At 43.5% G+C, this 27,789-nt stretch overlaps 1 protein-coding gene across 3 annotated transcripts in view; it reads left to right on the top strand.

Annotated features, from left to right (window-relative positions):
- The window catches only part of arhgef19 (Rho guanine nucleotide exchange factor (GEF) 19), an 88,867-nt gene that overhangs the window by 31,297 nt on the left and 29,781 nt on the right, over positions 1-27,789 (top strand). For all 3 annotated transcript variants that reach the window (XM_072586550.1, XM_072586552.1, XM_072586553.1), the window contains 3 exons: positions 10,074-10,733; positions 22,022-22,456; positions 27,409-27,541. In XM_072586550.1, the coding sequence (XP_072442651.1) occupies positions 10,074-10,733; positions 22,022-22,456; positions 27,409-27,541 (1,228 nt within the window). The remainder of the gene's footprint in view (positions 1-10,073; positions 10,734-22,021; positions 22,457-27,408; positions 27,542-27,789) is intronic.

The raw sequence follows: 27,789 nt of genomic DNA on the forward strand, positions 1-27,789 counted from the left end.
GGGGGGGGGTGGGTTTGTTTGGAATACTATCTGCGTTGGTGTGGACTCGATGGGCTGAGTGGCCTGCTTCCACACTGTAGGGATTCTGTGTTATATTTAGACATTGGTTAGTCTTTAAAGAATTTAAGGCACGATAAAGCAAAGAAAATCAGTCAACCTTGGCAAACAAAGGAAATTAAGGATTGCGTAAGGTTCAAAGAAATGGCCTAAAAAATTGCCAGAAATAGTAACAAATGTTAGCATTAGGATGATTTTACAATATAGCAAAAGGATATAAAGAAAAATCTAGCAAAAAGGATAAAATCAGATTGTAAAGTCTTTTACAGTTTTGTAAATAGGATGCGTTTGTAAGATGACAGGCAGTGTCAGGCGGGTTTATAAAGGGGAATAGAAAAATAGCTGAAAAGCTAAATGATTACTTTATGTCTGTCTTCAATGAGAAATATACAAGAAATCTCATAAAATTAGAATCCAAGGGACTAAGGAGAATGTCTATTTTGTCTATTATTTTGAATTTTTGGCGCAGCATGGTGGCTCAGTGGTTAGCACTGCTGCCTCACAGCGCCAGGAATCTGGGTTCAATTCCCGCTTTGGGCAACTGTCTGTGTGTAGTTTGCACATTCTCCCCGTGTGTGCGTGGGTTTCCTTCGGGTGCTCCAGTTTCCTCCCACAGTCCAAAGATGTGCAGTTTAAGTGAATTGGCCATGGTAAATTGCATTAGTGTTAGGTGCATTAGTCAGGGGTGAATATAGGGCAATGGGTCTGGGTGGGTTGCTCTTCGGAGGGTTGGTGTGGACTGGTTGGGCCAAAGGGCCTGTTTCCACTCTGTAGGTAATCTAATCTAATGAGGAATTCAAGGGAATCAGCATTTGTAAGAAGATTGGGTTGGAGAAGTTAATGTGACTGAAGGATGTTAATTCCTATATCCTGATATTCTATATCCCAGAGCGTTGAAAGAGATAGGTGTAGAGATATTAGTTGCATTGGTGATTATCTTTGAAAATTCTCCTGATTTTGGAATGGTTTCTGTAGATTCAAAGGGAGTAAGTAGCATTCCACAATTTGAGAAACGAGGGAGAGAGTGACTATGGGGAGTGACCGACCTATTGGTCTTATATCATTGGGAGGGAAAATATGAGCCTCTATTATAAAGGCTACGATAATGGGGCACTTGGGTTAATAGTGATCTGTTTGGGGCATAGTCAGCATCAATGGGAAATTGTGTTGGTAAAACTGTTGGTGTTTTTTGAGGATGTTATTAACAGAATTGTTGAAAAAATCAGTGGGTTTACTATACTTGGATTTTCAGAAGGTTTTTATTAAGCTCCCCCCCATACACACACACACACCCCACATGAGGTTGGTTAGTGAAATAAAAGTACACAGAATGGGGGTAATGTACTGGCTTGGTTTAAGAATTGGCTAACAGGCAGAAAGCACACAGTAGAATAAGTGGGTCATTCTCATGTTGGCAGGAACAATACTGGGCCCCAGCAGTTCATTATATACAACAATTATTGAATTTGGGGATCAAATGTAATATTTACAAATTCACAAAGCTAGATGGAAATGTGTGTCGTGAGGAATATGCAAAGCAGCCTAAGGACAGTTTGGACAGACGAAGTGGGTAAGAACACAACAAGTGGGAAATTATATAGAAAATTGTGAGGTTATTCACTTTGGAAAGATGAACAGATATGCAGAGCACAGAATTCCTTTAATAGTAAGAAGTTAAATGGTATAAATGTACAAAGGGATTGGGTGTCCTTGACATTAAGTCACCAAAAGCTAACATGCTAGTGCAGCATGCAGTTTGGAGGGTCTATAGGATGGTAATCTTTACCACAGGAGGATTTGAGTACAGGAATAGCAAACCCTTGTTTCCATTGGACAGGAGTTTGGTTACACTGCACACAGAATACTGCATGCAGTTTTTGTCTCTTCTCTAAGGAGAAGAGACACTATTGCTGTGGAAGAAATGGAATTAAGGTTCACTTAACTTACTCCTGAGATGGCAGGATAATAAAATGGAGACAGATTGGGAAAACATGACTTGTATTCTCTAGAGTTCTGAAGAATGAGAGATGACCTCATTGCAACCTACAAACTACGCAAGAGGGAGAGACAGGCCAAATGTTTGATGTTTCCTCTGGTCTAAACCTGAGGGCACAGGCTTACAAATAAGAGGGAAGTCACTTAGGATTGAAATGAGGATAATTTATTTTATTCAGAGGATTGTAGTTCTTTGGGATTCTCTATTCCAGAGGACTATGTAAGCTCAGTCATTTAGAATGTTTGAAATTGAAATTGACAGATTTCTGAGCAGCAGTAATGTAAAGGGATATGGGGATAGTATGGGGGGGAAAGGCGCTGAAGGGAGTGACCAGCCATGATTGTATTAAACGGTGGAGCAAACCCGATGGGCTGAGTGGCCTATTCCTGCTCCCATATTGCAATGATTTAAAATGCATGCAAATTAATGGGGACCTTCATGTAATCTCTATAAATAACTGTACATCTAAGCAGTGAATGAAAACAAAGATCATGGTATCATAGAATTTTATAGTACAGAAAGAGGCCATTCGACTCTTTGTGTCTGTACCAGCTCCGAAAACAGCTACCCAGCTAGACCCACTCTCTAGCCCTATCTCTGACTTAATCACTTTGAAGGTCTTGGGACATGACTAGTCTACCATGATTGGTATTAATGATGCACATGGGTCACACTGATCTCATATATATTTGTATGTAAATAGCTGAACCTTTCTTTCCATGACTTGTGGTTCAGTCATGAAAATAAGAGGCAGGACGGATCGGGAGTGGGAAGTCAGTGATTTTCAGTAGGGTGATAGATCACAATGATTGAGAGGCGGTGGGTGACTGTGAGATGCAACCCAAAGAGTTGTCAAAGCCACTGTGTGAATGGGGAACGCTGTAAATCCTCTGTTCTTAGTGAAAACTGAAACACAGTCATGAAAATAAAACCCGTCATAATCTCACGGCCTGATTTCACCAGTTTGAGTGCAGCTATCAGATTGGCTGAAACATCAGACACGGTGTACCTTATGCCGAGCAAGTGCTTCAGACCTGTGTGGGCAGATAGTTTTTCATCCAACTAATTTTGCACAATTTCTGATCACACTTGAACGCACAAAGCAGGTGATGTCTGCAATAAGCTGGAATGTACCTTCCCAAACAACAAGTCTCTGATCTCCAAAAACAAATTACTTTAGCATGCTTACGTCACTGGATAAGGCATTTTCCCTCTTCAGTACACTGTAAAATCCCGCTCAATTCTCTCCCTGTCAGAGGGGGGGGGGGGTCTCTGTTGTTTCCATCTGTGTAGGGGTTGTGTTTTGCCCACATGCAGGTGGACAGAGGTTTGCTTTTCCTTTAGAAAGTTGGAACGAAGCACGAGGGCTGGACCAGGAGTGCAGTCACTAACCACACATTACTGTGAGCAGAAAGGGTTCTGTGGCACGATGCCATTTGCCTGGAGAATATCCACCACACCCCGTCAAGTCACAGCAAGCTACTCTGTGACTCGTACTAACAAGCCCGTGTTCAGGAGCTGCAGCACAGAGAGCCAGCCTCTCCAGATCGTTCCTGGAAGAGAGTCTCTCAGTCAGAGTGCAAACGCACCAGCCGACAAATATAAGGCGTGGGAGTCAGACAGATCAGAAACCTGTCTGAACTTATAAAAGGATGTTTCATCACTGAATGAGACGATTTAAAGCGGGGTTGTGTTTTTTTTTCATGGAACTTTTTGCCTTTTTTTCCCTTAAGCTTCCAGATCCTTATGATAAATTGTTTGAACTTCTATTAAACCGAACGCTCACTCCAAAGGTGACACATTCTTTGAATAATGAAAATTGTTTAACAACCGCCACATTGTGACAACACAGTGTGAGCGAAATGAACGATTCCCAACATGGGCTACGTGTTATCCTGGGGGGGTGGAATATGGCCAGTGTCTCCGGTTGGGTACTTCTGTCATAATCGGTTAATGGTGGATTTGTCCCAGGGATCGGGAGGTGAGGTCACTGAGGGAGGGAGTAATTGAGTGAGTGGGGGGAGACATGTCTGAAAGTGGAGCTGTTGAATAAGTGAGGCTGTCTAAGAGGGAAAGGGGTGGGGTGCCCACATTGATATATTTCTCTGAACTCCTTGTGACAATGCTGTAACAAGCAAGTTGTAAATTACATGAATAGTTAGTTTAAAAAATTATCATAATGTTTCCTTTCATGTGCAATTGCAATGATTCACAAAATATGGGATCATGAGCGGGATAGTTAGACATGAAGCTGCCTGTAAGATTACACGATAACTTGGTCAATCTAAGGAGGGATACATGAGCAGAGTTACATTGTACTTTGCTCAAAAACTGCATGAATTCACCTAAGACTCTGTTATCTCACCTTTTAGATTAGAATCAGTCTAAACATTATCGCACAGACAGAGAACACACCTTCGACATATTGTCTAGCTAACACCAATCAGAGTCCTAGAGTCATAGAGATGTACAGCATGGAAACAGACTCTTCGGTCCAACCTGTCCATGCCGACCTAATATCCCAACCCAATCTGGTCCCACCTGCCAGCACCCAGCCCATATCCCTCCAAACCCTGCCTATTCATATACCCATCCAAATGCCTCTTAAATATTGCAATTGTACCAGCCTCCACTACATCCTCTGGCAGCTCATTCCATACTCTGGCAGCTCATTCCATACTCTGGCAGCTCATGCAACCTTCTTTCAGTGCTGCACTGGAACTGTGTATCAGCTTTGATCATTGTGCTCAAACTCTGGAGGGGATTAAATCTAGGAGTGGCAGTGCTAACAGCATCTTTAAGTCTGCCAAGGTGCTTCACACGAGTGCTACCAACTAAAATTTGACATTGAGTCACACGAAGAGCTATTGAACCTGATGACAAACGTTTGGTCAAAGACATAAGTTTTAAGTGGAGGAAATAGAGATTCAGAGTGGTTAAAGGAGGGTGTTAAGGAGGGAAGGTTGCCCCACCCACGAGCTAAAAACGTAAACAGCCCAAAGGGGCACCTCGCTTGTAATCTGTTATAAAACAGACGGTTAAATGAAATGAAATCCTTTCACTCATTCCACAATCCACGAGTAACAATTTATTTATCTAACTCTAACTTGTCTTATGAAGAAAGGTTGAGGGAGCTCGGACTTTTCTCATTGGAGTGAAGGAGGATGAGAAGTGACCTGATAGAGGTGTACAAGATGTTGAGAGGCATAGATAGAGTGGATCCTGGCTGTAATTTTGACTTTTTCCCATGATGGAAATGTCTGTCATGAGGGGGCATAATTTTAAGATAATTGGAGGAAGGTTTAAGGGACATGTCAGAGGTAGGTTTCTTACTCAGAGAGTGGTGGGTTCGTAGAATGCACTGCCGGCGGTGGTAGTAGACATCAGGGACATTTAAGCGACTCTTGGATAGGCACGTGGAAGTTAGTATAATGAAGAGTCTGATCTTAGAGTAAGATAAAAGGCCAACACAACATCGTGGACTGAAGGGCCTGTACTGTGCTGTACTGTTCTATGTTCTGCATTCTAACAGTGAACAATTTAACAGAACCACTAAGAAACAGACCAATTCCCCTCCAATTACTAAATATTCCCTAATAAAACAAAACCCTAATGGTATGGTGTTTCAATAAATACAAGTCCCACTTATATAACAAAACAATAGAATTTAGTGTCTCAAAATTACAGCTAGGATACGTCTTCTGGAATGTTCCTCACCCTCTCCATTGATCCTCACCAGGAACACCTTTCTTAATCAAATTCTGGGGTCTGAAACACTTCTCCCTGTTGAATTCCTGTCTCAGGAATATTAGTTAAGAGTGCCTTTTAGGTGGTGATTAATCAGAGAGCAAAAAGATTTCTGTGAGAGCTAGATATTTGCTCTTCAGGTGATTTGCTCTCACTGATTTTCAATATCTTTTATACCCTTGATAACCTATTAATTTCTTTACAGTCAGGTGGCTTTAGGTAGTCAAAACCATCAGATTTAAATTTAATTCAGTTTTGGTATCTAGGGCCTGGTTTAAATTAACTGGCTAATATTTAAGCTGGTTGCCTTAACATAAAAACAAGTCTAGGTGGCCAGTCGATACAGAGCTGATACAGAATTGTTTCAGAACTGTCTGTGCTATTTGTTTTGTTTAAATCTCCAAGCTTTGAAAAACACTTCATCTCTTAAAGGGACCAGACACTCTTCCCCCCACCATCATTTTTACAAACAAATTCTAACTTCCAGGCTTCTAATTCACAAATACTCGACACAAATTCGCAACAAGTGGATTACAAAACAAATGGCTTTGGCAGCCACATGGCCACCAATAGTGAAGCGATTAAAACTGGGATTGTGGAGGGACTCACAACACTGGGGGAGCACAGGGTCCTTGAATTGTGGGCTGGACATGAAGTCATGAAGGGATTTGAAAATTTTAAAACTGAGGTGCTGGTCGGTGGGTACAGGGGTGACGGGGAAATGGGGCATGGTGTGAGTTAGGATACACATTTTGAATGTATGGCAGGTGAGTATTAGAATAGCCAAGTGTCAAGGTAAGAAAGACATGGATGAGGGGTTCTGCAGCAGATGAGCCGAGACAGGGGCACAATCAGTTGATGTTCCAGAGATGGAGACAGGTGGATATGGGAGTGAAGCTGGCTAATTATGGGAGACATAAAAAGCTGCAGATCAGGAAAGGGTAGGCAGGGGAGAGGAAGAAACTACAAAAAGACCAGATTTGAAGAAATTTTGTTTCATTTTGTTTTAAATGCTCGTGGCCAGGAGATTGATTTGATGTGACTCATCCATGAACATTTATGGCAGGTAACTATTTTGAGCTGTTTATGTCTGGTTACAGGAAATAAAGCACTGAGGTATCATACTGTCCTCTGCTGATGCTCCAAGGGTCATCCTGGAAGGAATAACTTGTCGCCAGCTCCTCTTTGCTTTAAGCTAATGGTTCCCTCTCCTTAAGTATTGTCCTCCCCTCAAAAAATCCACCCTTGAACTTTCTTTTCTTGCAAGCCTTTGCCCCAAATCCAGCTGAACGTTCAAAGTCTTGGGACATATTGTCCTATTATAAATCCTGTCATGCTACACTTGAATCCAGTCCATGAGATTTCCACATTATCCTGTCAAAATTACAAATGACCCTCGAAGTTACTGTGGTGAATGATCTGTGTGCTGCTTAGTCATAGAGATGTACAGCATGCTGACCAGATATCCCAACCCAATCAGGTCCCACCTACTAGTGCCCGGCCCATATTCCTCCAAACCTTCCCTATTCATACACCCATCCAGATGCCTTTTAAATGTTGCAATTGTACTAGCCTCCACCACTTCCTCTAGCAGCCTATTCCACATACACACACCATCCTCTGGGTGAAAAAGCTGTCCTTTATATCTTTCCCCTCTCACCCTAAACCTATACCCTCTAGTTCTGGACTTCACACCCCAGGGAAAATACCTTGTCTATTTATCCTATCCATCTTGGACATGGTGTGCCATACCATCCACACGCCAATGTCCCTCCTCTGAAAGAGAGAAATGTAGCAGGTAGGAGCAGGAGTAGGCTATTCATTGTAATCATAGTCAGAAGTCATAACAAGCGCTGATCGGAAAGCTTGTGATTTCAAATAAACCATTTGGACTATAATTTGGTGTCGTGTGACTTCTGAATTTGTTCACCCCAGTCCAACACTACGTCTCTACTTCATTGTGATCGTAACTGATTGTCAAGCTCAATACCCAACACTCCCTTTCCCCTCATATACCTTAATCCTTTTAGACTCGAGAGCTCTATCTACCACAAAATGCGCTGGCCTCAACCACTTTCTGTGGCAGTAAATTCCACAGGCTTGCCACTCTCTGGGTGAAGAAATTTCTCCTCATCCCAGTCCTGGAAGGTTTATCCCTTATCCTTAAACTATGACCCTTGATTCTGGACGCCCCCAACAACAAGGACATCTTTCCTGCAACTGACCTGTCCAATCCTGTTGGAATTTTGAAGGATTACTTTGAGACAACCCCCATTCCCTTCCCCGTTTTTCCACATTCCATTGAATACAGTCCTAACTGACTCAATCTCTCCTCGTACTGTCAGTCCTGCCATCCCAGGAATCAATTTGGAAACCCTCCACTGCACTCCATTTACAGCAAGAACAGACCAAAACTGCACACAGCTATCGATTTGGCTGGGCCTACTCCTGCCTGGTTTCATTCCTAGTTATCAAGAAGGGACCTTTCCCCGACACAGGGTTCCCTCCCCATTGCATCGCTATCTGAGGAGTCACTCTTTCATTGGTCCTCTCCTATTTTCACTTTCAACAGCATCATCTCTAATCTAATCTAATCTAAATCTGACGCCATGTCAGATTTGCATGTACTCTAATGTTCCCAGCTTTATCTCACCCCCCACTTCTCTCAACTCTCCACCTCTGATCTGTCACATCAGATGCTTTTCTGATATCAGGACTGGATGAACAGAAATTTTCTCTGAGTAAATATTGATAAGGCTAAAGCCGTTGACCATTCATTCCCACAATCGTGATTCTCTAGCCGCTAACTCCATCCCTCTGTTGGCCGATGTCGCCACTAAACGAGACTGTCCACAACCTTGGTGTCCTAGCTGATCCAGATATGATCTTCTGACTCCATATCCTCTCTCTCACAAAGAACATTCACCTCTGCCTTGTTAATATGGCTTGTCTCTGCCCCTGTCTCTGTTGATCTGCTGCTGAAATCTTCATCTAATGGATTTGGCTATGATGGTGCTCTCCTTGCGTTCTTGGCTTCCAATCGCCATAAACTCAAGCTCATCCAAAACTCTGCTGCAAGTATCATAACATGTATTGCCCCTGTCTCCCATCACTGCTGTGATCACTGGCTCGCAGTGCCCACCAAATGGAATTACCTCCATTTTACGATTCCCATCCTTGTTTCTAAATCCTACAATGCTGTTCCTCCTCTCTATTGCTGTAACCTCTTCCTACATACACCCCTCTGAGATCTCAGGGCTCCATCAATTCCAGCCTCTTTCACAGGCCTGATTTTAATCACTCTACACATGGCATTTCTATCTTTAACTGTCTGAGCGTAGAGTTCTGGATTTCCCTTCCTAAACCTCTCCATGTCTCTATCATGCATTAAGACCCTTCTTAAAATCTAAGTCTTTGACCAAATATTTGCTCAGCTTTCTGAATATCTCCTGTGTGTCTCAGTGTTGAATTTTGTTTGATTATTCTCCTGTAAAATGTCTTGGAAGACTTTATCAAGTTTAAGACACCACATGAAATACAAGTAATTGTTGTAATTGGATAAAGGTGGCCAGATACTATTTTGCCTCTTGAAGCAAATATGGTTAACTTTACCTCACTGGTAAATGGTTTCTTTACCAACAAGAGGTTTACATAATGAGGCTGACTCTGGAGGTCGGTGATTTATTTGGAATTAAATGCTCCTTTGACTTTAAGCCAAAGTGATAAAAGTTGTTGTTCATTTCTTCGGTTTACACACTAGGCCTACTTGTAGAGTTCTGGTAGCCAACACACTGACACCAGTCACATCTAATTGAAGATTTGCCCAATCTCACTGATTACTATTGTTATGTTCATTTGCACTGGAGTACCGTTGCATTGAAAGCAGCCACCAATGCATGCGTACCCTGTATGGTCAGTGCAGGGGGCTATTTGACTGCACTTGATGCCTACACTTACATACCACTGACCCATACAGGGTACCTGGGAAATCAGGAGCAGGGTTCCCCATCAGATTTAGTCTGTCCCAATTGTGATGGGCCCAGATTGTTGGGAGCAGCAAGCCTGGGATCTCCTGCAGTGTCGTGTTCAGCTCCACATGGGGCTGCCTCTGTAGTGACTGAGGTATGAGGACAGTTTAATAAGGGTTGGAATTACAATATTAGTCAGCCTCAGTGCATTTGTCAGGCTACCTGATCTGACACTGTTGCTGGCTTGTGTTCTGTTCCTGAATCTCTGCTTGCTCTGAATAAATTTCCGCATTGTTGTCCTGCAGAGATGCATATTTCCAATGGCGAGGAGATGGAATCGCTCAAGGACAGTCTAAAGGACAGCCCTTGCTTGAAGAACCACATTGCCATCTGCAAGGAGGAGAGTGTCTCCTTTAATGTGCGGCCAGACTGTATACAAAATGGTCAAAAGCGGGTTAACACCTCACTCAGTTCCGACGCGGCAGAGACCCCAAATGGTGAGGAGTTGGAAGCAAAGGACATACCAGATTCAGATGCACAGGGGGAGTCAGCGGCCATTCTTTACGGGCAGCAAGTTCTAAGATCCAAAGCTGAACTCCGGAGACAGCTCGCCTTGCCGGTCAGCGAGTGGAACACTGACAGCGAAACCCAGGTGCGATTCAGGACTTCGCAGGCAAAAGCCATTGCAGGGCAAGGTTCGGCAGACAGCTTGCCTCTGTACTGTGCTAGTGATGACCGTGGGCCTGTCGCAGGGACTCCAGCAGGTATCTGTGCACTGTCTGGCCGGCAGGTCGTGGGCAAGGCTGACAGCTGGCCGCACCAGAGCCTGGCCACCGAGAGCAATTTTACGGTCACTTCCAAAAGTGACTTCTCCCTCAATACGCTGCTGGCGGAGTCTGAGAGGGGTGAGTCCAGTGGTCTACAGAGGCGGCCCTCACAAGGATCAGACCTGGAGAAAACAACAAGTAAATATTTCTGATCACTTAATAAAAAGCGAAAGAGCTGCAGATGCTATAAGTCAGAAACAAAGATAGAACTTGCTGGAAAAGCTCAGCAGGTCTGGCAGCATCTGTGGGGAGAAATCAGAGTTAATGTTTCGGGTTGAGTGACCCTTCCTCAGAAGACCAGACCTGAAACATTAACTCTGATTTCTCCCCACAGATGCTGCCAAACCTGCTGAGCTTTTCCAGCAATTTCTATTTTTGTTTCTGATCATTTACTACTTCTTACTCTTCTTTGTCCTGTCCAGTAATTCTAATGTGAACCTTTACAATAAAGCGCATATTGCTTTTTGGGGAAATAGTAACACATTGCTAATGACACTGGAATGATAATCCAGCACATGGGTTCAAATCACATTGTGGTACATGATGAAACCTAACTTCAATTGACAAAACATCTGGAATATAAAGCTAGCCTCAAAATGAGGACCTGTGACAATGATCATTTATTATTGTAAAAACTCAGCTGGGTAATTTATACCCTTTAGGGAAGGAAATCTACCATCCTTTTCAAATCTCCACAACCAATTTGATTTGATTTATTTGATTTCTGATTTGATTTATTGTAGTCACATGTACCTAAGTACAGTGAAAAGTTTTGTTTTGCCTGCAGTACAGGCAGATCATAGCAAAAGTGGACATAGGGTGCTTAGACAGAGTGAGGCCTACAAGGTTATGGCTGCACAGGAGGTTCACAAAGCAAGGTCAACATTATGTGAAGTTAGAGAGGTCCATTCAGGATGCTAGTAACGGCAGGAAGAAGCTGTTTTTGAACCTGTTGGTGCACTGTTCAAGCTGATGGGAGAGGTTGTAGGAGAGAATGGGATGGGTCTTTGATGATCTTGGCAGCCTTTTTGCAGCAGGAAGCAGTGTACATGTACTTCCTGGATGGGAGGTTGGCTTCCATGATGGTCTGGGCTGTGCACATCACTTTTTGTGGCTTCTGGGCAGAGCAGCTATACCAGGCCATTATGCACCTGGATTGTACACTTTCTGTGGTGCAACTGTAAAAGTTGGTGAGGGTCCTTATGGACATGCCAAATTTCCTTAGCCGCCTGGGGAAGAAGACCCATTTAGTTGACTCACACTTCAACCCCAGGGCATCAATGTGGACTTCAACAGTTTCCTCATTTCCCCTTCCCCCACCTCACCCCAGTTCCAAACTTCCAGCTCAGCACTGTCCCCATGACTTGTCCGACCTGCCTATCTTCTTTTCCACCTATCCACTCCACCCTCCTCCCTGACCTATCACCTTCATCCCCTCCCCCACTCGCCTATTGTACTCTATGCTACTTTCTCCCCCACCCCCACCCTCCTCTCACTTATCTCTCCACCCTTCAGGCTCTCTGCCTTTATTCCTGATGAAGGGCTTTTGCCCGAAACGTCGATTTTACTGCTCCTTGGATGCTGCCTGAACTGCTGTGCTCTTCCAGCACCACTAATCCAGAATCTGTGTGAAACGGCAAGGAAAACCACTCAGTTCAAGGACAGGGAGGATGGGCAATCCACGGTGGGTCAGCAATATTTGTGGAGAAACACTAATTCTGTTTCGCCGTACACAGATGCTGCCAGATCTGCTGAGGATTTCCAGACGTTTCATTCAGACTTAAACAACTGCAGTATTTTGCTTTTGGATGGAGCTGTTTCATTCTTTATTTGCTTTTAACCTCATCAAGCTGTTTACATTTATTGAAAAAACACTTTGATATTTTATAAAGATATTGGAAGAGTCTACACTAACCCTTAATCTACTCTGCAATATCTCAAAGCTTTCAATGTGGGCAGTTCAAAGAAGGTTCACTCAGTTGATTCCTGCAATTAAGTTGTAGTCTTATGAGGATAATCAAGAAGTGTGGTGCTGGAAAAGCACAGCAGGTCAGGCAGCATTCGAGGAGCAGGAAAATAGATGTTTCAGGCATAAGCCCTTCTCCCTGACCTGTTGTGCTTTTCCAGCACCACACTTTTTTACTCTGATCGCCAGTATCTGCAGTCCTCACTTCCTCCTAGTCTTATGAGAATAGATGAGCAACTTGGGCCTTTACACAATGTGTTTTAGGAAGGCGGGAAATGATCTTATTGATTTTGAGGGGCTTGGCTGATTTCCCTTCGTGTGGGAATCTAGAACCAGGGGCTGGGGGTACCACAGTTTTAAAATAAAGGCTAGCCCCATTTACACAGAAATGAGGAGGAATTCCTTCTCTCACGTCTTTAAAATTCTCCTCCCCAGCAAATCTTGGAGGCTGGTCAGTCAAAATATTCAAGGCTGAGCGAGGCAGATCTTCGATCTACTAGGGAGTGTAGGGATATAGCTGGTCAGGAAAGTGGAGTTAATGCCACAGTGAGATCAACTACAATCTTAGCGAAAGGCAGAGCAGGATAAAGGGGTCTATTCTCACCTGTGACTGGGAGTGGAACAAGCAGAGTCTTGGTTTTCTCCTCAGTCTCTTCATCCCTCTGGGTGAGCAGGAGTATCCCCTGGCCCACAGAGAGAGGTGCTGATTTCAACCAATCCGACCTTGGACAGGATACATTGATGGGCCACTGACACACATTCACTATTTTTCCCAACCCTTTCTTTCCTGAACATCAAAGCAATGCCTCCCGCAACAGAAACTCAGCTTGTCCCTTAGTCAGCTGCATTGGATGGGAGGGCTGTGCTGCTTCGAACCTTCCATTGCTATGCCTGCATCGGGAGTTCAATAGAAAGAGCTACTGTTAAACTATGGAGCAGAGCACTACTGTGAGCAATTTTAACAACTACTGGACTTTTACAAATGGCTATGTGAATTCATTAACTGATCTCAGAGAGCTATAGTTTCAGTCAGGTCCTCATTAGGAGCTAGAGAGCTGGTCTCATCACTCTATGGCCTTTCAGCTGTTCAGTTGTGTCGGTCTATGGATATCAGGCAGGAGTGGAACTGATTCATTTGTTATACTCTCAATACTTACCCTAGCACGTTAAATATTTCCACTTAGGCAAGTAGATACCTATGGTCCATAAAGAAAGAAATAAAGATTGAAACAAACCCACTCCTCTCATGGCCCTTTGACAGTTGTATACAGCTATAAGAGTCTATAAAAGTTAATACTGTGGTGTGCCTTAAGCACCACCCATTATTATGATCTTATATGGACCATAGGCAGAATAGTTTAGGATCTGAGACCTAACATTCAGGTTCTGCTCAGAGTCTCTGTAACAACGTCAATCAAATCAATGTAACCTGTTAGGGTAAAAACAATAACTGCAGATGCTGGAAACCAGATTCTGGATTAGTGGTGCTGGAAGAGCACAGCAGTTCAGGCAGCATCCAAGGTGCAGCGAAATCGACGTTTCGGGCAAAAGCCCTTCATCAGGATGTGTCTAGTTGCTGACGTGCAATTAATCATTTCTTGTTTAATACAGGAGCACGTTCTAAGTATACTAGTAAATAGTTTTCCTCTACCACACTAGACAAAACAGGCATTTTAGATCTCTATTGAGGGTGGTACCATCGAACCTAATCCATGGTGAAGTGCAGACCTGGCTTAACTTAAACATACATACCACATGCTGGCAGCAATGGAGGTTTGAAGGTTTAGACTCAGTTTGAAGCAGCCAACTCCTGCAGGCAGTCAGCAGCAGGGAAGAGCTGAACAATTAAGAGCCTTACAGATGAAACCCTTGTGACAAGATTCAACAAGGTCGAAACTACAGTCAATGGTGAAAGAATTTCAGACCTAACAGCCACACTGCAAAATGCACACTGACCCCCCTATTAATGGAGAATTAGTTACTCAAGAGACAGCCTGCATCATGTGGCAGGGGAAGGGCTTATGCCCGAAACGTCGATTCTCCTGCTCCTTGGATGCTGCCTGACCTGCTGCGCTTTTCCAGCAACACATTTTCAGCTCTGATCTCCAGCATCTGCAGTCCTCACTTTCTCCTCTGGAGGAGCAGTCCTGATTCAGGGTTTATCCAGAGAGTAAGCAAGTATCAGAGGTTCTGTGAGTAAAGCTAAAATTGTTGATGGACAAGGGACAAGTTCAAAATCAGCACTAAATTAAGACCATAAAAGTGAGAAGTATGTACAGCTCAGATTAAGCATTGCTGCCTAATGGGTGGGCACCGTGAGGATAGCTACAGCGAGGGAATTCAAAAGTCACAGAACAAATTAAACCAAGTTCATGGACCTGGGCATGTTGCTCAGCCAGAATTGAAGCAACAGGGAGGAAAAAAAAATAGAAGCCTAAGCAGCCCTGGTCTAATGGAAGAAGGAAGTTAGTGGACTTTTTTTCAGGCTGTAGGAAAGGCAGGAGGGATGCTTCAAAATTGTGGTAAAAGTGTGAAGCATTTGTTTTATCTGTGGGAGCTTGAATAATCTGGGAACAAATTGTAAAAGACACAGGGAGAAGTGGGATTCATGCCCCGAACAACCGGATTAATCCAGTGAAGTCACAGAAAAGGCGGGAACCATCCATTTTGGCTGGAACAAGGTAGAAGTCCTCAATTTTGACCCTAATGTGTGGCAGTTTTACGGAACTGCCATAACAGTCCTGATCAGTACTGTGAGGAAAGAAGCCTCACCTAGCCGAGGTATGCTAGCTGTCAAATAAGAATCTGCACAAAGAGGTGAATGAGGTGGAACAGTCTTTTACAGAAGAAAAGATATGAGTGTATCATAGGAGATAGATTATCCAGCCATTGCTTTGTGGCAAAAGGATATTTATGTCAATGATCATTTCAAGTCAGACACTGAGGCATGTAACATTATATTATCAGATAGTGAACCACAGTTGAAAGAAAACACTGTCTGTCACCTACAGCAATACAATTACAGGTACATGGTCCTTCAGGAAAGCACTTATGTCGAAAGGTATACCAGAAGCATTTCTCCAATTTAGCAGAATACAAACAGTAGAAGACCTGCTGTGTACTGTATAATTGTGAATTCTCACTTTGGAGCAAAATTGTGGGTGGCACGGTGGCACAGTGGTTAGCACTGCTGCCTCACAGCGCCAGAGACCCGGGTTCAATTCCCGACTCAGGCGACTGACTGTGTGGAGTTTGCACATTCTCCCCGTGTCAGCGTGGGTTTTCTCCGGGTGCTCTGGTTTCCTCCCACAGTCCAAAGATATGCAGGCCAGGTGAATTGGCCATGCTAAATTAGCCGTAGTGTTAGGTAAAGGGTAAATGTAGGCGGATGGGTGGGTTGCGCTTTGGCGGGTCAGTGTGGACTTGTTGGGCCGAAGGGCCTGTTTCCACACTGTAAGTAATCTAATCTAATTTCCTCTTAGTCATCATGTGCAGCCATTAGTGTCAGCTTGCCATTTAATTTCCAATTCCTGGAGGCTCACACAGCCAGAAAGGAAATTAGAGGGAATGCTGCTGTTGAGTATGAAGATGTACCTTGGTTGCAATTTTCCTCAGACGATGAAAGGAGTGAAACCAGCTAAAGGCAAGGACCAACTGCTCAAAAGGCAACTGGTAGAAGATTTCAAGGAACTCCCTAGACTCATGTCAGAATCGAAACATAAAGCAGAATGCACTGAGACTTTCTACCTTAGTATAAGAAATTGTTTCATACCATCAACAAGAAGGCCACCTTTAACTATATTGGTTTGACAGGAATGTTTTCACTGAAGACAGATGGCAAATTTTAGCAAAGTTTGTGAGGACACACAAGAAATGAGATAATCATAGACCTGCCCAGAGCTAACGTAATCCAGAATGGGATACAGCTTGGAGAAAAAATAGTAATGATAAATTCAAGTCTGAGGTGACTCAGAAGAGAAAAGTTCCAGCAGGGAATTTTATTAGATTAGATTACTTACAGTGTGGAAACAGGCCCTTTGGCCCAACAAGTCCACACTGACCTGCCGAAGCGCACCCACCCGTACCCATTCCCCTGCATTTAACACTACGGCCAATTTAGCGTTGCCAATTCACCTAACCTGCACATTTTCGGACTGTCGGAGGAAACCCACACAGACACAGGGAGAATGTGCAAACTCCACACAGAGAGTCGCCTGAGGCGGGAATTGAACCCAGGTCTCTGGCGCTGTGAGGCCGCAGTGCTAACCACTGTGCCACCCAATTATTATCCTCCCCTTCCCAGGAAGCATCCTTAGTAACAGTGATGCATGTCATGGCAGGCATGAAACAATCCTCAAATGGCAGAATTGAGAAAGGGAACATGCTGCTTTTACTGGGGGTAAAAGTTGAAGTAAACAATGTACCTGTTTCAGAACAATAGATTGAGAATTAAAAATCTGCTGACATAAATCGCAGATATGGTGTAAACTGCTCCATAGAAGCCACCAGTGAGAAACAATCAATGACTAAACATTCACAAAGCTGCAAAGACAAAAGTACTGTTTCAACAGAGCAGTCCCTCTCTGCAAAAGAAATCCAGGAGATTAAAGGCCCTTTAGTTGAATGATGGTGCAGTTAGTATCAGGGTGCTGGGGATGACAGAATTAGATAACTGCAGATATCTTGAACTCTCCTTTAAATGTAAAACCACAACACACAAGGAAAATATCCATTTACTAGATACCACAGTTTTTAAATTAGAAAAAGACAACAGACAAAAGTTTGTGACAAGTTTTTACAAACTAATTGACAGACACTTCTACCTAAAAAAAGCCGTCATCCTAAACAAATCTTCTGCAGACTAATGACATCACAACTGATCTGTTTCTGTCACAAGTGCACAAAGCTAGAAAACTTTACCCAGGACTGTTACTATCCTTTTTACTACATCTCGAATCTCAGTCTCAATTTACATTTAATAATTGACTCAGTGTTCATTATAATAGCATCCACTGATTTTCTCCATTTCTAGCTTTTGAACATATGGAGCCTTAAGCTAGATATTCCACATTTATTTGCGAACAATTTCTTAGCACAGTAATTTCAAAATTATCTGCCATCTGGTTCATTGAGAATACATTTGTTGACAGCTTTAAACTGTTCTCTATCCTTTGCAATCTTATTCTCAACCACGTTAAAGCTTCTATCTTCTCCCCTCCACCTGGTAGCCTCATTCCAAACCTTTTCAACATCCTCATTTCAACTGTACTTCTAGCCTCTTCCTTTTCCTCCCTTTGTAGTCTCCTCCTTCAGGACAGCCTTGTCCTACCTATGTTTTGCAGTCTCCTCCTTTTCACCCTCCCACTCTCAGCAACAGACAACATCCCCAGGACACAAATAACAGCAATTCTTGACTCCAGGCAACCCCAAATGCCCAAATCTGGCAGAAAACCTCTAAGGCCCAGCTCATGGTGGCAATCCCAAAGGCCAGGGCCAGATTCCAGGCAGCAAACCTTAAAGACTAAGATCAGTTGCCATTGGCAATCCCCAAGGATTCAGCCATTTCTAATAGCAATCCCTAAACACTGGGCTAAGTTGCTGATGATAATCGCTGAGGCCTGAGCCCAGTTTCTGATGGAAACTCCTGAGCATTGGGCCTGGTTGCTGATTCCAATTTGGATCTGGTTCCTGATTGCAATTCGTGAGGACTGGGCCCTGTTCCTGATGCTAATCCCTGAGGGCTGGGCCCAGTTCCTGATTGCAATGCCTGAGGATTGGGCCCTGATCCTGATGGCAATCCGTGAGGACTGGGCCCTGATCCTGATGGCAATCCCTGAGGACTGGGCCCCATTTCCTGATAGCAATCCCTGAGGAGTGGGCCCTGATTCTGATGGCAATCCCTGAGGACTGGGCCCAGATCCTGCTGGCAAACCATGAAGACTATGCCCCATTCCTGATGGCCAAACCTAAGGAGTGGTCCCAGATTCAGATGGTAAACCCCAAGGATTGGCCCAGGTCAACACTAATCCTGGTGACTTGATCACCACAAGTACTTATCTTCCCAGTTGCTCCTCAGTCATATGTTTGCTCACTCCTGGATTTGTGATAGGTCAAACCGATTTAAACAGAATTTCTAATTGGAGGAGCAGTCCCTTGCAGAATCTGCCTCTCTACTGTAAAGGACTGACAGTGCTCCGGTTGGTTACTGAGAAGGGTGTTGCTGCTCAGGCCTAGATCCCCCTGAGGTCATGGGCCCTGATGATTCACATTGCCCCTCACCTGGGCCTTGTTGGTAAGAGTGGCAGTAGTAGAAGTCCTGAGGCAGGTTAGAATTGGCCAGTGATGTAGAGATGGAAGTAGATGTGATCTTATTAAGACTGTGGATATGTAATTGGAAGTACAATAGCATATGCCCATTCATAATGGATGACTATGTGGTTTACCAGTGTAAATGTACATGCATACCATTGCACCAGTATATTATCTGGGCCAGTGTGTATGTACCAGCGCTTGACAACGCCCGTGTGCAGGACAAATTTGTAAGTCCACATACACACACATGCCTATGAGGACATGTATCTACAAGCACAGATATGCGGGTTTTCATCTGTGTTTGTGTGTGTGTGTGTGTGTGTGGCACTTTGGTGCACAGATGCTTCATTCTCAGTTCAGACTAACAAATGTACAATTTGTACTAGTCTTCTGAGTCACATTGTGTATAAGGAGGTGCGTGCATAGAATTGTTTACATGAGTTAAAATTTTTGTGTACACATCCTAGTTTACATATGCAAATGTGAAAAATCATTTAGGGTATGAGGATGTGTGAGAGCATATGCATGTGTGACTGAGTACACAAGGACTGAGCATATGTGTGAGAAATTGTGTCTGGCCAGTCTCTGTGTAAAATCTTGGGATGTGATTATTGATGTGTGTATAAGGCCTGTGGTTGTCACTTGGTGTGTAAGAGTGTATGTGTGTTTACAAGAAGATTAAAGAACTATGGGGCAGTGGTACTTGTGTGCATCTCTACTTTCAATCGTATTCAACAGCTATTATTTATTGTTGTTAAAGATTTTTCATGTTGTTCCACTAGGCACCAGACATGACTTACTGACAGTTGCTAAAGAAACAGAAGTTTTTGGAGAGACACACCCTTATTTACTTACATTTTGAACATTTCCTGAGTTAACAATTTTTGGCATGAAAACAGGATAATAACCGTCCAAGCTTTTTAGAGATTATGTGGAGATCTTTCTGTGCAAGATCGAACTGACTTCTATTATATGTTAAACCTTCCAACTTCCCTCATTATCCATCCCTCACTATATTTCCCCCAGTTGCCTCTGGTCTAGATACATGTTTCAGTCAAAGATGGCCTGATGATGAGTGATGTTGAGGATCTTTAACACTGTTTAGCTCTCTCTACCTCAAGGATAACAAGGCAACATCCTGGGCTTTGATGTCATAGAGTCATAGAGATGTACAGCATGGAAACAGACCCTTCGGTCCAACCCGTCCATGCCAACCAGATATCCCAACCCAATCTTGTCCCACCTGGCAACACCCGGCCCATATCCCTCCAAACCCTTCCAATTCATATACCCATCCAAATGCCTCTTAAATGTTGCAATTGTACCAGTCTCTACCACTTCCTCTGGCAGCTCATTCCATACCCGTACCACCCTCTGTGTGAAAAAGTTGCCCCTTAGGTCTCTTTTATATCTTTCCCCTCTCACCCTAAACCTATGCCCTCTAGTTCTGGACTCCCAACTCCAGGGAAAAGACTTTGTCTATTTATCCTATCCATGCCCCTCATCATTTTGTAAACCTCTATAAGGTCACCTCTCAGCCTCTGACGCTCCAGGGAAAACAGCCCCAGCCTGTTCAGCCTCTCCCTATAGCTCAAATCCTCCAACCCTGGCAACATCCTTGTAAATCTTTTCTGAATCCTTTCACGTTTCACAACATCTTTCCGATAGGAAGGAGACCAGAATTGCATGCAATATTCCAACAGTGGCCTAACCAATGTCCTGTACAGCTGCAACATGACCTCCCAACTCCTGTACTCAATACTCTGACCAATAAAGGAAAGCATACCAAACGCCTCCTTCACTATCCTATCTACCTGCGGCTCCACTTTCATGGAGCTATGTGATAATAGCAAAGCAATTGACTTTGAATAAAACATTATTGTGAGATCTCGTGATCTCTCTGAGAAAAGCTGTAACTCTCCTGACGTGCAATTGATTTTCGGGTTCTTTAATGAGGATTCCCAGACTAGAGCTGCAGTATTATCATCACACTTTTTTCAGTAACCAATCACATTAAAGAATTATCACAAACAGTGAAGCAGGCTAGGGACATGGTTATAGTTCAACATCAAGGTTAACAATCATTCAGTGTCTTCAGTTAATGCAAAGTGAATGGCTGTGATAGCTCCAGGAAAGGATATCTTGGGGCAGGAATACAGTATGTCACTGATGATCTGACTTGAATGGCCAAAGTCAGAATTTGAGCTGTTCTTCATGGTCCCGTAGTGGAGCAGGTGACCACATCTCCTCCAGGCCATCCTTAAACAGTTGAGGGATGTCCAGATTTACTGTGGACATACATTCGATAGTGGACCCCTTAGGTCATGTAGTCAGTGTTTAGTGCAGATGGTATGCTCCTTGGGTGGTGTATTGAGGGATAGTGAAGAAAAAGAGCAAACACGTACTTAGGTGACAACATCACTGACAGAGAACATTCTCCAGTGAGGTTTTGTCCATTGTTTGAAGCTGGACCCTTTACAAATCACACAGATTTATGTTGTTACTTTCCCTTCACTAAATAGTTGCTTAATGTCTCTGGAGTTGACTTGTAAATGGGCTGGACAGAGTTTAAAAATGAAGGGATCTTCAGTGCTAAGTTGAGACAGTAGAAGACAAGTTAAGGCAAATCAAGCATTTACGATTGGGTGAGATCTGGCTTTAGTCGGCGTAACATCAAGGGCCGAAGAGCCTGTACTGTGCTGTAATGTTCTAAATTGCATCAAGTTATGTTCTACAGGGAGATAGAGAGACCAAACTCTGAGCAATTGTGTTGGATGGAAAGAAGTGAATGAGAGTACGATACTGTGTGATGACTCAAGTTTCCAACATGTTGAAGACGAGTTGGTGTAAACTGTGAAGGTGGCAGGTTTAGAGCTGGAAGCACAAGGAAGGCAAGATGCTGAGAGCTAGTACAATAGTGACAAAACATAAAAGGGTGTGATAGAGGAGATGAGAGGTTGTCATCCAGTGTAAGAGATGCTTTACTTTCTACAATGTCCATGTATGTGAGGTGAAGAGCTGACCCTCCCAGATATGGAATTCACAACTCCTCGCATGATTGGTTTAACATTCCTTGAGTACACTGAGCACCTGGGTGAAGCTGGCATCTTGTGATTTTTATTGACAACACCTTGTTTTTCTTTTCCAGGGAGAAAAGTGCGAGTTTATTCTACAGATTCTCCAAGTGACGAGTCCTTCAGCAGTGGGAGTCTAGACTGCGAGTCCATGTTTACAGGGACCCTATTTGACAATGACTTGAAAGACAATGCTTTCCTGAGCAACAGCTTCTCACTGGAGGATGACGTTGTCCCTCTGGATGATTCAGCCTCCGACGAGCTCACATCGGAATCCCTGCCTGGACTGGGGCCAGAGATTCAGTGTCACTTAGCAGCCACGGGCAACTTGGGTGAGATGCCATCCATTGCCAGCTGCATGGAGCAGGAGAAACGGCGTTTTTCAGCCTCCGAACTGATAAACAGACTGCACCTCTCTCAGAAGAAAGTAGCACAAGCTTTGAAACTGAACAAGTCCCTGCCAGGAAGGTCTACACCTAGAGAGAAGACTCCCGCTTTCTCCCTTGAAGGTAAGGTTTAACTGTGAAGCAGAAGAAAGTCTACCCTTTTCTGCATTAGACGTTGGAATAGAGAGAGATAGCCCACATTTCAAAAGCATAAAGTCATAGAGATATACAGCATGTAAACAGACCCTTCAGTCCAATTCGTTCATGCTGACCAGATATCCTAAATTAATCCATTTGCCAGCATTTGGGCCATATTCCTCTAAACTCTTCCTTTTCATACATGCAAGGTGCTTCTTAATGTTATAATTGTACCAGCCTCTACCACTTCTTCTGGCAGCTCATTCAATACACACACCACCCTCTGCATGAAAAAGTTGCCCCTTAAGTCCCTTTTAAATCTTTCCCCTCTCACCTCCTGTCACCTCTGCAGGAGTTTGGTTAGCTTAGTTGGCTGGAAGGCTAGTTTGCAATGCAGAGTGATGCCAACAGCATGTGTTTACTTCCCACTCTGGCTGAGGTTACTATGAATTTCTCACCTGAGGCATGGTGACCCTCAGGTTAAATCACCACCAATTGTCTCTCTCTAATGAGAGTACAGCCCTGTGGTGACTTTATCGTTGTATCACCACCACTGTCCCTAGGCCCATGAATTGCTGTTTGAAATGTGGGAAAGTATCTGTCATTTTACAAGGTTCCACAAACTGTAAATGATAAATTAACATTTGTTTTGGAGATACTGATAGAAAGTGACTACAGTCCCCAGAAGACCATAGGCTTCTTTCCTATTAGAGAGAGGCAACTGGTGGTGGTGGTTTAACCTCAGGCAAGGGACGTGATTGAGAAGGCAGCGTCTTTCATGGTGACCTTAACCAGCGCAGGAACTGTACCCATTACTGTTACTATTACTCTGCCTCACAAACCAGCCACCCAGCCAACTGAGCTAACCCTCAGATTGTACTCAAGTGCTGGTAAGAGCATATCCTGTGCTGTCCTTCTTTATGATTGTAAATATTGACCTAGGTAATGCAGAGTCTTGAACTCAGAAGTTTGTGACTTTGAGACCAGATTGCTTCCAACTGACAACAGATTAGAATTTACAGAAGAATAGGGCAGAAGAGAGGAGACAACTATCGTTTTGACCACAATTTTGCAGTGTGTCCTGGATGGGCAGATTATTCTGTGAGCTGGAGGATGGACAGTGTAACAACGTCTTTGGTTTAAGAAGAGATTGAAACTGGTGAGGCACCAGTCAACACAAAATCACTTGTGTTGCGCTTTTATCAAAGGCATTTTGAAAGTCTAACTCGATGGTATTGTTGAACTTCCGTCATCCACCAAATTTCCACAAAATTATTCAGCCAGTTTAGTACAACAGGATCTGCCCAATGTTGAGGGTAGTGGGTTTCTGCTGTGGGATCTTCATATCAGTGAATCGGATGAGTCTTAACCCTCAGGTTTTTGGGCTGATGGGGCAGGATGAGGAGTAAGGTACAGGGAGAACTCCATTTTATTTTGTTCTCTACCACTGCATTGCCTCATCTTTAAGACGTTGAAATTCAAAGCAGGAGCCACATTGATGGACAATTTGCTGCCATTTTGAATGATTGAATGAAAAAACACTCGGTGCCTTTCTTGAAGCCACCTCTACAAACATTCAGGCAAAAGTTTCGCAAAAGTCAACTGTGGTGGACTGGCCACAGTATTGATGCACCTCCCATTGAATCCACAGAATGCAGCAAAAGCAACACTGATGGAACTTCTCCAATACTGCAAAGTGTCACTGATACACAGTCCAGGTCTCACTGCAGGACAGGACTGTGGGGACAACAGCTGTGCTGTACACGAGAGGCATGATGGGTTCCAATATTTCTTCAAAAGTGTGAGAGCAAGCATGTGACACCACTGACAGAACTCACCCAATCACCTGCCAGTCAGCTCAATTACAGCCTGCAGGCAGAACAAAGGTAAATATCTCGACCAATTACAGGCCTCGATACTGGCAACTCCAATCACCCAGAAACTATCGGCAATTCAGAGGCTGGTGGTTTCTGGATCCTAAAGTCTGCCATACCTTGGGGAATTCAGCAGTGGGAAGGCACATTGTTTCTATTTTCTTGATGTGTTCTGGGGGTCTAGGGGCCAGAGGCAAGGATGAGGTGTGGCTTTTCTCAGATTGGAGGCAATTGCAGGCCCCTAACCCCACGGGCAGGTCATTATGGTTTTCCACTCAGGAAACTAGCCACATTTCTCACCCGCTGGGACAGCAGGTGATCAGGCAAAGTGACAAGTTTGAATCCCTTGACTGACCATTAATTGACCATTTAGGGTCTTAATTGCTGGTGAGTCGAGAAATTTCCATTATGAGGTAGCAAGAGGTCAGTTCTTCTTCAGGGCTATCTCCCCCCATTATTACCTCTTCCCGACATTTGTCACCACCATGGGGGGGAAAATGTCACCCTAGGATTTTTGCTGACATCTGGAGGTCTTTGTTGTCAAACACTCACTGTCCTAATGTGCAGAAGGCTGATCCTCGTCAATGGTGGCCTTTTGAAACACGTTGCTGGCAAGATTTGGAAAGTTCTCAACATGTTCCAGAGTCTCTCCTTCAACATTTGTGGGAGATGAAATATTTGGCTGATGAAGTGTGATTGAAGTTCGATGAATAATATACAGACTTTATTTCGGCAACATTCACTCAGTTTCTTGTTGGTAGAATTGGAGAAAGTGGCTTAAAAAGCTGGTGCACAGGGAGCTAGGTCACTCCAGTCATTTGCGTACTGTTAGTCATCTACGTGGTGACTTTGTTTTTGGAAGTGGGGCAAAAAAACACAAAGATTAAAGAGTTTACTGTTTCAGCTGTTTGATGTTCAATGAGGTGAATAACCACTGTCAGTTGGACATAAAAGTCTTCCAAACTCCATTGAATAAGGGCACAACCTCCAGGATCATTAGATTAAATCTCACCATGGTGGCTGGGGGGGATTAAAATTCAAATAATTGACAGATGTGGAACAGAATGATCAAGTTTCCTCCTGCACTTGAGGGCTTGTGTGACCAGTGCACACTGTAGGGGCTGGAGGATCTCCTCAGCCCTTGGAGTAATAATTTGAACTAAATTTATAAGTTTCCTTTGATGATTTGATTTTTGCAACAGTCCCACTTTAAGGGGATGTCAGCCATTTATGTGTTTATTTATTTTATTGGTTTTCATGGGTTTTCAAATGGTACAAAATGATCGGATTGTTATGAAAAACCCATTTGCTGTGCTAATGCCTTCAGGGAAAGGAATAGGAGCCATCCTTCCCCAGTCTGGTTTACACATAACGCCACATCCATTGCATTGTGGTTGATTCTTAACTAAATGATGTAACGAATCACTCAGTTGTATCAAACTATGACGGGAAAGAAAGCATAGTGAGTGAACCTGCATCATGTGGATTGCAGCGACTCAGAAAGGCAGCTCACCACCACCTTATCCAGGGCGATTAGACATGACAGTTTAATGTTACGCTTGTTGACAGACACTCATATCCTAAACTAAACTTTGAAACAAATTCCTGAGGATGTGCATGAGCAGGTAGATAAACCCAGACAGAAAGCTGGCTGAATACTTTGGGTTTATAAATAAGGGAATAAAGGATCTCGATGACACTATGACAAGAACAAAGAGGTAATGATAGATTTGGATGAGGCAGCGGTTAGGCCACATTTTGTGTGATTGTGAGCCTCTTGTTAAACCCCCTGGTAGATTTACCGGGATAATGCCAACACTGGCAAGTTATTGCCACAGAATTGTTTCCACAGAGACAGGAAAAGGGAAAGTGAGATTGTAAAAGCTTAAGACGTATGAAGGATTCATACAGTGATGAGTCTGGCTGGGATGTCAGTGACAAGAAATCGTCAAATTAAAACTTTCAGTAAGCATCAATGATTCTGTACGGGGTGGGAACAGCTCCCTGTCTGTAGTCAGTGTGTAATTTATGTGCAGTGTCTCAGACACAGAGTACAGCTATTTCCATCTGGCTCCATGACACACTTTGACTCCCGTGCCACAAGAATGGCCTGACTGAAATGTCTGCTGTCCTCCATAGCTAGCATCCAGGGGTTCAGTACAAAGATCAGGAACAGTCACGAAGTATTTTCTCTTTATGAAACTGATGTACCCCCGTACTTGTTTCCAATTTATATTTCAGATTTCTGCTATGTGTGATGCTAATTTTTTATCTTGGCTCACTCTTGTTGAATGTCTCAGAAACGCTGCACATTTGGTCTCACTCAGTACGAGAGTTTCATTCAAACACATATACCTCACTATAGGCTTTAACACTTTGTCTTTTCTATCTCACTTTCCATACCTGAAAGCCTGCCTTTTCAACTATGTAAATGCATGTTGTTGTTGTAAAATGGATTACAGGGTTACCTTTGCTCTGTAAAGTCACAGGAACTCCCTCACATTCAAGGCTGGTCTTGTGGGAGAGTCCAGGATCACAGAACATAATCTTAGAATAAAGCATGACAGGTTTAAGACAGAGACAAGGAGGAATTTCTTCCCCCTGAGGGTGGGGAATCAGTTGAATTCTTTACCACAGTGGGCAGTCAAGGTTATATCATTCAGTATATTCAAGGCTGAGATAGACAGATTTTTAATCAGTAAGGGAATCAAAAGAGGTGGGGAAAAGGTAGTAAAATGGAGTTGAGGAACATCAGATCACCAAGGATCTCATTGAATGGTGGAGCAGACTCGATGGGCTGAATGGCTTACTTCTGCTCTACATTTTATGATCTTCTGGCTACAGTGTTTCTGGAACACCACCTAATCATCTCAGGTATCTGGTCTTGAACAACATGTCAGAGTCTGATCCTCACATGCACTGTCTCTGCTTAGTTTCTCCTGGACTGTGCCTGCTTAGTTTCTCCTGGACTGTGCATCGGTGATGCCAGATATTTGACTGTGGGGCAGGGCTTTTGGATGTCCTGAGTATCTCACTGTTTCCCTTCTTACATCTTGTTCTCAGGCAGATGGAGTGCAAAAAAAAAGAGCAAGTCTCTCATCTCGATCAACAGCAATGTGTCTCCAAAGCCACAAAGGAGTGGTCTCATCTTTGACAGTCCTCCACCTAACTTGTGGAAGCCAAGCACCATTCCAAGGTAACATTTGGGTCTGGTCTACAGACCAGCTATTGGAATTGGCGTCCACAAACCACAGTAACTGGTGAAATGTAAATTCAATTAATAAAACCTTGAATTAAAAGCTAGTCTCAATGATGTTGACCAGGAATCCATCTTCTATTGTTGTAAAAACCAATCTGGTTCAATTACTTCCTTTAGGGAAGAAAATCTGTTGCCCTTACTTGGTCTGGCCTCTTCATGACTCCAGACCCACAGAAATGAACTTG

Source organism: Chiloscyllium punctatum, chromosome 16, assembly GCF_047496795.1.
Source record: "Chiloscyllium punctatum isolate Juve2018m chromosome 16, sChiPun1.3, whole genome shotgun sequence".
NCBI classification, from domain to species: domain Eukaryota; kingdom Metazoa; phylum Chordata; class Chondrichthyes; order Orectolobiformes; family Hemiscylliidae; genus Chiloscyllium; species Chiloscyllium punctatum.